Source organism: Thamnophis sirtalis, unplaced genomic scaffold (assembly GCF_051295495.1).
Source record: "Thamnophis sirtalis isolate CommonGarterSnake01/CBP01778 unplaced genomic scaffold, rThaSir2_p1.2 scaffold_3, whole genome shotgun sequence".
Classification (NCBI taxonomy): Eukaryota; Metazoa; Chordata; class Lepidosauria; order Squamata; family Natricidae; genus Thamnophis; species Thamnophis sirtalis.
Window position 1 is genome coordinate 177,436,127 of NW_028261383.1, and position 12,589 is coordinate 177,448,715.

General features: G+C 42.6%; 1 protein-coding gene across 1 annotated transcript in view; it reads right to left on the bottom strand.

The window, feature by feature from the left end:
- PNPLA6 (patatin like domain 6, lysophospholipase) overlaps positions 1 to 12,589 on the bottom strand; it is a 56,262-nt gene that overhangs the window by 35,708 nt on the left and 7,965 nt on the right. Inside the window, exons 3-9 of the mRNA XM_014052653.2 lie at positions 6,621 to 6,708; positions 6,438 to 6,520; positions 5,943 to 6,037; positions 4,574 to 4,714; positions 2,911 to 3,070; positions 2,439 to 2,519; positions 1,359 to 1,487 (exon numbers count right to left, since the gene is read on the bottom strand). Of these exons, the coding sequence (XP_013908128.2) occupies positions 1,359 to 1,487; positions 2,439 to 2,519; positions 2,911 to 3,070; positions 4,574 to 4,714; positions 5,943 to 6,037; positions 6,438 to 6,520; positions 6,621 to 6,708 (777 nt within the window). The remainder of the gene's footprint in view (positions 1 to 1,358; positions 1,488 to 2,438; positions 2,520 to 2,910; positions 3,071 to 4,573; positions 4,715 to 5,942; positions 6,038 to 6,437; positions 6,521 to 6,620; positions 6,709 to 12,589) is intronic.

The window sequence follows — 12,589 nt, forward strand, 5'->3', positions numbered from 1 at the left end:
TTTAAACACTTTTTTTCTATTCTGAAATTCGGAGCTTAAAGAGGGAGGTAAAAGTAGAGAAAAAAGAAGTAACACTGCCATCTAGAGGCTGGACACTTGGTTACATCTGTTATCTGAATGCCATTGGCTTTGATTACCGAAAGGGACAGAGAGAAAACACTTGTTTATACAGGTGTTCTTTTGGAGTAAAGAGAAAGCCCTGATTTGAAAGATTACACTGAATCTATTTGAAATCTAGCAAAAAGTCTTGGATGTTCACATAAGACTTATCAAGAAAACATTTAGAATTCAGATTCTACAAATGGCAAGAGATATTGGACTGCACTACTACTTGAAGGATACAGGATGATGAAATGAAATGTCACAATAAAATTAAGCTAAACGTAGTTAAATTTTGAGTTTTATGTATAAGAAAGTAATAATAGTTATAGTTAAACAAATGATTAACAATGATAATAATGCATTTGTATATACTAGCTTGACAATATGGAATTTTATATAAGCTGTAAGTGAAGACCATGGAGATGATGTGGAAAAGCTTTTTTTAAAATAAAAGATAAACAATTCTATATAGAATAGAATATAAAGATGTAATATCATTGGATGAGTCCAGGATGATGTAATGAAATGCCATAATATAAATTTACTTTAAATTTAGTATGTAATAATAGCTATATTCAATGAATGTTTAATAATCATAATAATTGTATACATATATATTAGATTGATGATATGAGCAATGGCATGTGCTGAAATGCATAAGCTGACATATGATATTAGAGAAATTATTATAATATAATAATAATGTATATAAATATACTTGATTGACAATATGTGACTTTATATAAAATTTAAGGGATGACTATGGAAAGGATGCACAAAAACCTTGTAACCAATCGACACACTGTATGGAATGGAAGATGTTTTTATGTTATGTGTTGTGCTTGTTTATATTTGCTTAAAAAATAAAAAAAAAACAGGATTCTTGGTCCATCCCACCAGCTGTCCTTCATTGCAACTTGTCCAGCTCTACAATATTCTGTTGGAGATGCAACGGTCATCTTTTAAGGCAGTATTCTAAATTTAATAGTGCCACAAAGCTGTATTTAGGGATATGTATGGTAACATATGTAGTTCCTAGGTGTTTGTTTCAGAAGTGCAAATCAAGTAAAAATATTGTAGAGAAGATATGAAAGATTAGGTTTGCAATGATGCAAATTTGCTTGATTGTGTGCTTAACTATTTCCTGCTTCTGCTGACATCCAAAAGCTTACATGGACCGAACACAGCAGAAAAACACAGAAAGGAGATGCATAAAGAGAGAAAGAAGAGAGGCAGAACATGAGCTGGAAATTCACCTGAACTACCCGAACCAAGCTCTCAGGATACTTCTCAAAGACTGCCGAGAAGGCTTCCACCGGCAACCGCAGCACTGTGGAGTCTTCAGCCACCCGTGCAGAGACTGTCCGATACGGCCGTTGATGACCCTGTTGGAACCCAACCCCCCCCCCAAGAGATTTAAGCGCTATAACTGTCGTTTTTCCTGATCCACTCGTTACACGTACCGCGTGTAAAAGGAGAGCTGGGTCAGTCCATGGAAGCAAAAATTCACAAGGAACCCAGAAGCCCCTTTTCCAACTAACGAATCTTATTAAATCAGTTATATCTTATATTCAGGAGGTTTGGCTCACTTCATCAAATGCAATCGTGACTTGATAGAATTGGGAAAAAAAACCAAATTGATAAAGTAGTTATCACATGTAACCCACGTCTCTATAACCAACCTATTTTCCTCTTTCCCCTTACATCATCCCAATTTAAATCCAATTTAAATGTACTCTATTGTATCAGAAGATGAGTTGCAGCTCACAAAAGCTTATCCCTTTAAACAACATTTGTTAGTCAGATGAGGGACTAATGGGCTCCTCTGATTATTTACTTTTTATTAGTTTTATGGAGTGATTTGACCAATACTTGGAGGATTCAGCAGTGAATCAAGCTTTATCTTGTGTGTCTGAGAAGGTAGAAGCAGAGGATTGGGTCAAGAGGCATCCTACTAATAGTAGGAGAGGCTAAGTGTCTATGATCAGAGGGAATAGGTGTTGTACTTATAGAAGGAAAAACATTCATCGGGTTCACATCTTAAAGTCTGATTTTCACATTGCAAAAGAAAATGCACATGAATTAAAGCTTTCTGAAAATTTGTGAAGCAGTTGACAAATTAAGTATGTGTGTATTAGGGGAAAGTACACATACACAAAACACATTATGCAGTAGAAAAATATCTTCCTATATTTACATAGGAAAACACACTTTTTTTGTATGAACTTTAAAGCAACATTGAAAAGGCAGAAGTAGAACAAATTAAAAGGTAAAAAAAGAAAATGAGGTCAACAGCTGAAGCAATTATGAGAATGGTGGTTCTAAATAGTGCTTACCGTGATGACGTCCAGGATGCTGAGGAGACTATGCACACTGTCCCCTGGGAACACCTCCTTCACAAGAGTCTCTTTCCCATCCTGAATTACACGGACACACAAATAGCTGTGAGAAGGTAGCCGTGGTTCTGCTGGCCTTTAAATAAAGGCTTCTGAGTAAATTCAGGGGGGCATGAAAGGAGGCTCCCCAATGACCCCATTGCTTTTGACAATCGGGGTGTCCCTGGACAAATCGGCAAATCCTTTCCCTCCAGAAGCCCCCTTTGGTTAATTTTGGTTAGTTTTATAGAGATGATTCTGACACAAATACAGACAAATAAATGGAAATGAATGCTAGAAGTCATCTTGTTAGCAATATCCATTTCAGCAGCTCTCACTGGAAGAAACACTAGGCCAGATCGGCCTTGTGGCTGACAAAGCAGATCACCGCATACTGCAACCCTTTCAAGATTTGCGCCTCTCCTCCTCCTACCTGTTCAGATAGAAACAGCTCCAATTTTCCATCCTGGACCACATAAATGCTGGTATCAGGCTGGCCTGGGCGAAAGACATATTCTCCTTGCTGGCATTGGTGAAAGGTCATATGTTTACACAGTTCCAGGAATAAGGGTTTCTCAAAGTGGCCTAGCACCCTATAGGGAAATATCAGGGCACAATTACAACAATAATCCCACCACAGTAAACACTGAACTCTATCAACCACACAACCCCAATCTGCTTCTTGGGGACAGTGGACTAGGCTCTCTAGACTGGGCACAAAACCCAGAAGACTAAACACAATAAGGGAGGTGCATGTAATCATGCGCCATTAAAACAGGGATGGTCTTTTCAAATGTTGTTGGAGACCATTTGATAGAAAGGTAGTACATAAAGCTTTGAAGGGAACATAACTGTGATAAAAGGCCAAATAAAAGTATTACAAATTGTTTTCAGTCTTGTCCATAAAACTGGGCAAACTCAATCGTGGAACTAATTCCCAAAGCAATCCTTCTCAAGTTTAAGATGTACTTGAGACTCACAGTGATGGCACATTTATATTCCTCCTTTTTCTTGCCTTTTCTTCTTCTTTTCCTTATGCCAAGAAAACTAATTCTAGAAAATATGGTTACTTTACTTTGGAATTAAATATTAATGAAATTTAGCTTCAAACCTAATCTTGAAAATCTGCCAGGGAAAGCTCAAAAGCCAGATGGGCTTAAGTCAATATCTGACTTGTTGAGGGCCACCTTCTAAAAGTGGGTGGCACTGGGACTCTTTGGGAAAGGGAGTGGATGAAATGGGTGCCTCATGTAGGTTCTGTTCATCTGTTCTAGAGCAAATCTAATTGCAACTGTCATCTAGCAAAGGAAAACTTCTGGCCATTTGTTTTTGCCAGGACTACACTTTACTGAAGCTCTTACCCCCCACCCCCCTGCACTGTAAATGTCCAATCAGGTGCTTGCATATTGCTTAGGAAACAGGTACTTGGTTCCCAGGTCTACATATCAATAGTTGACCTTGGCTGGCTGAAGCTTCTGACAAAGCTGGGCTTCCATCTCTCGCTTCTTCTTTCCCTTCCCCACTCATTGCTAATGTCTGGCTGTCAGCTCAAGAAGCTTGGATAGGAAAGATGCAGCCATGACACCTGATCCTAGACACGAGGGTCAATTATTCTCCAAGCAAGGAATCAGACGATACCTACAATTCTTTTTAATATGTCAAGAGTTCTTCACTCAGTGCTCCCCATTCATGCATTTTTTGGCCATGCATTTTTTAGAACTACAAAATATTAACTTTAGAAACCCCCACTCTGTCCTTGGGATCTCCAGGCAACAGGAGAAATAACACAAAAATGAGGAGGAGTGAATAACAGCAACCTCACTACATGCTTTGAGACACTACAGTTACTTTATGGAAAGGGCTAATTTAGCAATACCAGTTTGGCCAACATGGGAAATTGTGTTTTTCTAATTGACCCTTTCTCAAGATACTCTAAAGAAATGTTAAGATTGCAAAGAATAGAGTTATCACACATCTGGAAGACATCAAACTAGATTGTTTTGCACAGTGCCAGCTACTGCCAAGGCACTTCAGTTTCCAATAACTTCCATGCAAGCCTCAACCTCAGCTAGTATGAGACCCCTACATATACACACCGCACGTTCTTTAACATGTAGAGTACTTCAGAGGGGAGATGAGAGTTGGCCACATCAAACTCTGTAAGATCAGCCTCCAGAACAGATGGCGGTGGTTCCTTCAGCTGAAGGATTGGCAGCTCCTTCTTGATACGCAGGATTCTGAGCACAGGAAGAAAAACCTGAGATTTCTTCAGACAGTCAATTAGCCAGGTCCCTCTTGCAAGAGAAGAGAGACCACCATAGCAATAGCACTTAGACAGGGGTGGGGTCCTGGCTGCTGCTACTGCTGGTTTGCTCAGGGAAGCGCTGTGCATGCTACACACACACGCAGTACTAAAAAAAAAAAAATTATGCGCATACGCAGAAGCAAAAAACCAGGTGATGCTGCCTACGGCGCTGCCGAAAGAATCCGTTCAGGGGCGTGGCAGGACGAGTGACTACCTACTCAGCCAAACCAGGAACCCACCTCTGCACTTAGACTTATATACCACTTCACAGGGCTTTTACAGCCTTCTCTAAGCGGTTTACAGAGTCAGCATATTGCTCCCAACAATTTGGGTCCTCATTTTACCAACCTCGGAAGGATGGAAGGCTGAGTCAACCTTGAGCCTGATGGGATTCAAATTGCCAAATTGTTCTGCACTCTAACCACTGCGCCACTATCGCTCACAAGCCATTACTCCCTCCATCCCTCTCCCAAGCAACCAAAAAAATGTTACAAGGATCTTCTTTCCAGGTTGGCCCGAGCTCTATGTACCAGTTTTTCAGCAGGAGGCCTAAGTTTACAAACAGCATATCTTATATTCCAAGCATGAAGGTGGCATCCAGCTACCACGAAGAACTTGAGTGACTTCCCTACTGCACTTCCACATTCCTAGTCTCCCTTAGCTACCACTCTTTTTTCTTTCCCTAACACTCATTTGTGGCCCCCAATGTTGCATTTCTTCCTAACTGGCAGAACAAAAAGTGATTCAGAGGAATATCCAGGAACAGCCTACCCTGACCATATACATTTATTTGTTTACTTGCATTAGGTTGGAGAAGTGAAAAATAGTTTCCTAATAAGGCAGCACGGGAATAATTGTTTATTTTCTTAACTGGGAATCTGGCATAGTTTTGAAACCCTGGGAGCCTGATAAGTATCATTAAATCTTCCTATTGTACATATTATTTCAGGAGGCTGGTTCCCTTGGAAGTGCTCCAGCATTTCTCAGAAGATTTAAGGATGTTAGATCCTGCATCTGTCCTAGATTGGCTCAATTCCAATCTTTCTTCTTCTGGACAAAACCTGAACACCATGGTTCTAGATCTCCAAAACCCCGTCAGCCCGTTGGGAGACACCCTTCATTCAGCCAAACACTCTCCTCTTCCTGGCTCGTCTGCTCACTTTTTGGCAATGTTTAGCATCTTCAGCTTCTTTTTCATGCGTGGCCGTGAAGCAGACATGGATGTGTCTACAAGGGAGGATGTAGATTGAGAAACCTGCCAAAAAAATTGATTGTTAACGAAGAGATGATATTTCCTGCAAATCTTGTTACGTCTAGTGAAACTAGCCAATAAATTGTAGGATCATCTTTCAAGAACTGTCCAAATATGGGATCATCTTCAAGAATAGTTTCCCGAGAAATACAGAACTATTCTTCTTTTTTGACGGTAATTTAGCAGCTATAAGATAAGCACCAATGGTGAAAAGATGGTCCTTGTCCAGGATTAAAAAAGGGTATTTTTTCTAAACCATCAAAAGACCAATGCAATGATGTCCAATTTCACATTCCAAGGAGCCTAAAATTTGCTCCCAAGAGACTGCATCAAGCAGTGTGTCCTTCAAAGTAGTTGGGCATATCATTTACATGCTCATTTTTGGTGCCCTGATTTTTATTACCTTACGCATAATCTTCCTTCCATAAAACAAAACTTTATCCCGTTTGCGAAATCGATATTTTGGTTGCTCCGGAGCCTGAACCTCTGTAGGGAAGTAAAAAAAAGAGACTGGGAATCCAGCAGGATAGGACCAAATAAAACCAAATAAAAAGATATCCCGCGGCTTCTCTTCAAGAGAACTTACTTTGAAGATGAAATCGATGGATCAATATCAGCATCAAAGCAGAAACAAGGAATACCGAAAGCCCAGCTCCTATCACAACTCCCAACACCTGTGGAGAAAAATTGGTTTCCAATGGTTAGGAAGTCTATGGTTGTCAGAAACGTTTCAGACAACAGTTTTATTAGAGAGACATTCAGGGTGCTTCCATCATTCTTTGTGGAGACCAGATGAAGAGACTGTTATTCTGGGCCTACTCATCGCAGATTCCAACTTTCCGAAGCCATTAGGATTTGAATTTATACTTTGCTGACCAAAATATTACAAAGAGGATTTTTGACACAGACTAATTAAAATGGACCATGGGGCAAATTGCTTCTAGTCATTGAACAATTTGGAGGATGCATTCAAAAAGAATTCAATTGTTTGACACACAGAGTGGTCCCAAAGACACAAAAGTTCCACTCCAGGATAGCAAATTTAGTTGTACCTAATTCCTGCACAGGAGCAAATACAAGCTCAGAATCTGCGTTTGAAAATCAGGGCACAACTAATTGCAAAGTATGGAGCTCATCCACCTTGAACTATCATGCCATTCTGTTCTCTGGTTAGAAATATATCTCCCTTTCAAGTAATAGCAACGGACGTAAAAAGACTGGCTGGGCTTATCCGAAGGGTTTTAAACAAAAGCTGATGACTAATCTTTTGGATTTTTAGGACCTAAACCCCAAGCATAAATTCCAAGACAACCAATCAAACAAGGATGTAGAAATTGATGGGAAGGAAGAAAAACTTAGATACCAACTTGGAGATATAGGAAGCATACCCAGGGACAGCTATAAAGGATTCAAATGCCTATATACACATGCTAAAAGTTTGGGGAACAGAGTAAACTTGAAGTACTAGTACACGAGGGCAGTTATGATATAGTAATCCAAAACTTGGTGGGATGAAACTCATGACTGGAATGTACTGATGGAAGGATGCAAAATATTCAAAAGAAACAGACGCAACAAAAGAGGAGGTGGAGTTGCATTATATGTAAGAGATCACTACATCTCTATAGAAATGCACAAAACCAAGGACGAAAACCTCCTAAAATGCACATGGGTGAATATAAAAGGAAAAAGGAATGTCGTTGCCATTGCTGTAGGTGAATACTACAGGCTACTCAACCAAGCACAAGAAATAGATGAACTTTTTGCTGATCAGCTAGCAAATGTATGTAGGAAACACACCACAATAGTATTGGGGAATTTTAACTACCCTGACATTTTGCAAAAATGCTGTTTTGCAGTTTTGCAAAAAACGGGCCATTTTTGCTCGTTTTTGCCCCTCCTCCCCAGGAGCACTCTACAAGCCTCCTAAAGGCTATTCATGCCCCCTTTTTTTGAAAAAAAAAACAGGCCTGTTTTTACAAAAAACAAGCTGTTTTTGGGAGGTCTGCAGAATGAAAAAACTTTTTTAAAAAATTTGCCTCTTCAAAATCTTGGTGCATCTTATACTCCAGTGCATCTTATACTCCGAAAAATATGGTAAATAAATAAATAAATAAATAAACTTAGAGCTTGGGAAGGATTCCTTGAAAAATATGATTATAAAAGCCCAGTCCAGCACAATTCCACTAGAAAAGAAAATTAAGAAATCCAAGAAGAAACCAGCATGCTTACACAACGTTCTCTCTAATAAACTGAAAGACAAAAAGGTAAGTACAAAAAATGGAAAGAGGGACACATAACTCAGGCAGAATACTAATAAATAGCCCAAATTTGCAAAGATGGTCAGGAAAGTGAAGGCTTGGAATGAAGTAAGACTTGCAACAAATGTCAAAAATAATTTTTAAAAAGTTCCTATTTTTTAACATATTAAAAAACAAGAAAAAAAGGTCAAGGAAACAAATCAATCCACTCTATTGAGAGAAGACGGAAGGAAGTAATGGGTGGAAGAGAGAAAGCAGAACTGCCTAATTCATTTTTTACATCTGTCTTCATGGAAAACAGAAATATAACCCAACCTTCCAAAATCATAATTCTAAGCGCACAATCAGGAATGCACATTTAAATAGGCAAGAAAATGGCAAGATAAACACCTGTCCACTCTAGACAGTTCAAATCACCGGAACCTGATGGATGATATCCCAGAGTTTGGAAGGACCTGGCAAATGTGATCTTAGATTGAAGCATATCTTTCAAGGATCCTACAGCACCAGATACTATCAGAGGACTGGGAAAGAGCTTAATCAGTTCCCATCCTCAAAAAAAGTTTTAAAAAAAAGCAGATCCAGGAAACTATAGACCAATCAGCCTGACATCAATACCTGAGAAGACCCTGGAAAAGATAATCAAGCAACAGATTTGCAAATACCTAGAAGCAAGCAAAATTATAACCAATAGCCAGAATGGGTTTGTCAAGAACAGATCATGCCAAACAAATGTTATTTTATTCTTTGACAAAGTGACTAAATTATGGACCTTAAAGCTGGTCTTGATCGAACACTACGCCGGGCCTGCGTCTACAGAGGGTTGCCATCTAGACTGACTGCATGGTTCCAGACCACCAAGGAATTAGCTATAGAGTTCCGCGAGGATAAGCCAGGGAGGGAGTGGGGTACACGAGGACAAAGACTGCCACAGATGCGTCCTATCAGATTTGCCCCGAAAACCCTGCAACTCACAACAATTTCCAAGATGAAATCTCTGTCCCCGATGGCAGCTGGACTGACAACACCCATCCGGCCACCTATAACATGTTTTCGATGCAGGAGGCATAGAGCGGAGGGCTGCCATGAGACCGATCCTACAGCGTCCGTGAGCACACCCAGAAAAGACACAGACACAGGAACAGCATGTTTTCCCCTTCACCGAAGGGTCACATGAATATCACCTCCCGGTCCTTGCCCCCCGTGTCTGTTGGGAGCAGAAAACTCAGGGAGCGGGTGTAAATAGGGCGAAAGCTGCCAGGTGTGCTTATTTGACTGGAAGGGAGCTGAGGGATTTCGGAAAGCTGGGAAAGTTGGGGCGTCAGGACGCTGCCCTTGCATTGAGGAGTTTAACTTGATCTCGCCCCCCTGAAGGCGGGAGATTAAAGATGGCAAGCAGTGGATTCCCCCCACCCACCCCCAGCATGAAGCTCTTCTGGGATGAGGATGAGACAGTCCCAAGTGGCCACAGCAGCCCCAGGCCAAGGCTAAATGGCTAAATGCTGAGAAACGTACGATTCTTCTTCTCAAGAACTTGCTTTCCAGCCAGCAGGATTGGCTCTAGCTCTCTCAGCCAAATTCCGTATTCCTAAAGGAGCTTTTGCACGCTCTCTCTTCTGCCGCCTGCAAATCCCACCCCCTCACCCCTTCTCCTTCTTCCCTGCCAGTCTAGTCTGCAAAGCCCCCCCCCCCGCCTTCCACTCCATGCTGCAAAGCTCGACAGCCCTCCAAACGCTGCAGAGCTCCACTCCACGGCCTATTGCGAAGCTCAACCTTTCCCCCACCCCGGCCACCCCGAACGCCACCACTCGCCACACTCCACACGGCAATCAGGGGAAAATGCAGCTTTCCTCCTACAGGTTAGGGAGGGGGGAAACCTTCCACTCAGGTGATTCACGCCCTGTGGAAAGCTCCTGTGCGAGCGAACAGGTCGAGCAGTTAAATCTAACTCACCTCACGGAAGGCTATTTTGCCTGCTGGTTTCTGCGAGTAGTTATTCAGCAATAAAGGGGTAAAATGCATTCTGCCCATAAACAGAGGGACTGTTTTTATTCATTCAGAGAGTTTCCTACCCTTCCAATGTCCGTGTACGTCTCTGTGATAACTAAACCTCCAGCTGCTCCGCTCACATCTTCAGCCTCGTTTGCCAAAACCTCCCCATTGATAAAATGTTCTCTCTCTCTCTCTCTTCCATTAAGCCTTACAAAGGCTCAGTGCAGTAATGCTGTTACTAATAACTCAATTCTATTGAATTATTAGTAACAGGTACATCACAGGTACTTCTGGGGGCATAACTATCTCCCTGGAGCTCCGGGAGGGAGAAGAAAAGCCCCAAGTGCAAACCGGAAGTCTGTTCCCGAACTTCCGGTTTGTGCATTGGGCTGTTTTATGCCCTCTGGAGATTCAGGGAAGCCTCCGGAGAGCGAAAATGAAGTCCAAAATCAGCTGGCCAGCACGCACATGCTTCATGTGCCTTAAGAAATGGCTCTGTGTGCCACCTGTGGCACGCATGCCGTAGGTTCCCCATCTCGGGCTAGGGTGTTAGCCACTCAACAGGCCCAACCGGCACCAAACCTGTATGCAAGCAGCAATCCCAATGGGAGTTGTGTTGTTTGCACTACCATGAAGGCCTGGCCTCGCCGGCTTCCTGGTCTTTTACAGCAGGTGGCAGATTTGATTCGACCATGGGAATAGATAGCCATGGACTTCATCGTGGATTTACCTGACAGCCAAGGGAACAAGGTCATTTGGACAATAATAGACCTGTTCTCCAAGCAGGCTCATTTTGTAGCATGTACCGGCCTTCCATATGTAGGAAGCTGGCCAAACTGTTCATTACCCATGTGTATAGACTCCATGGCATCCCCAAAAGGATAATTTCAGATGCGGGTGCAATTCACTGCCCAGTTCTGGTGCAGATTTGTGGTGATGGTGGGGTCTCAACAGGTACTTAGTACAGCCTGCCACCCTGCGACCAATGGTACCGCGGAGAGTGCAAATGCGATGGCGGAGCGCTACTTAAGGTGTTATATCCAATATCAATAGACCGATTGGGCTGAACTCCTCCCCTTTGCAGAAGTTGTATATAACAATGCAGTGCACAAAAGTACGGGGTTTACCCCATTTCATGTGGCTACAGGGCAGGAGTTCATTCCAATTCCAGAGTGTCCTCAGGTGCGCCCAGATAACACGACCTCGCAGGAGTGGAAAGCCCGGATGCAAAAGGTTTGGAAAGTGGTGAGGGATGCGTTATGTCACTCTTTTGCCACATATAAAAAGAGTGCCGATAAAAGGCGGAGGGCGCAAGGACCTTTCCACATAGGCCAGAGGATATACCTCTCCACCAAATATCTCGGGCTGCCGTTGCCATGTAAGAAACTAGAGCCCAAATTCATTGGGCCTTTCCCAATTGTACGAGTTATTAACCTGGTCACAGTGCAGCTAAGACCCACCCACCCCTACTGGGGAAAACACATCCAGTCTTCCATTGAAGCCTGCTCCGATCAATCCAGGCTTCTGATATCAGAGGTGACTCGCTACGGCCGCCAGCCCCGGTTACTGTGGATGGGGAACAGCACTATATAGTGCAAGATTTACTAGATTCCAGGTGGCACAGAGGACGGTTACAATATCTTGTTTTATGGAAAGGTTATCCCCTGTCGGAGGCATCGTGGGTTCATAGCAAGGACTGTAGGGCACCCCACCTAGTAGCAAGATTCCATCGCAGACATCCCACAAAACCGGGGGGGGGGGGAAGGGGTCCTTTGACTCCTGACTTTAATTATTAGCTCCCCAGATGCTGTCTCCATGGTAGAGGGGCCGCATGTCAGCTCCGGCCAGCTCAGAGGCTCGGAGCTGCCATTCAGGGGAGAAAACTGGGCCAGCTGCCAGGCCTCATGCTTACCAGATGTAAAGTCCCCTCCTACACAAGCAGTCTAGCTGAGATATCTACAAAGCTCTTGATAACTGACTGTGAACAATTCATGATTAATTGCCAGGTGGTTTTCGCTCTGGGTCACGTGATGGGTGTGCGCACGCGCAGGGGTGGGTTTATCCTAATTACCAAGTAACTATAAAAGGTGGTGGGGAGTGCCGGGTGGCAGCTCTGACAATTTATTTATTGCCTTAGTGCTTTGTTGGTCAGTTTGTGCTGTAGGAAAGATGAACTGCATTTTCAAACCGTTTCTGTGTTTCCCTTTGGAACCTGACAGGAGCCCTTGGACATGTGGTTTGCCAATTATTGTAATTATTTGAAGAGCACAAGGATGGAGATGAACTGGAGGCATTAGATACT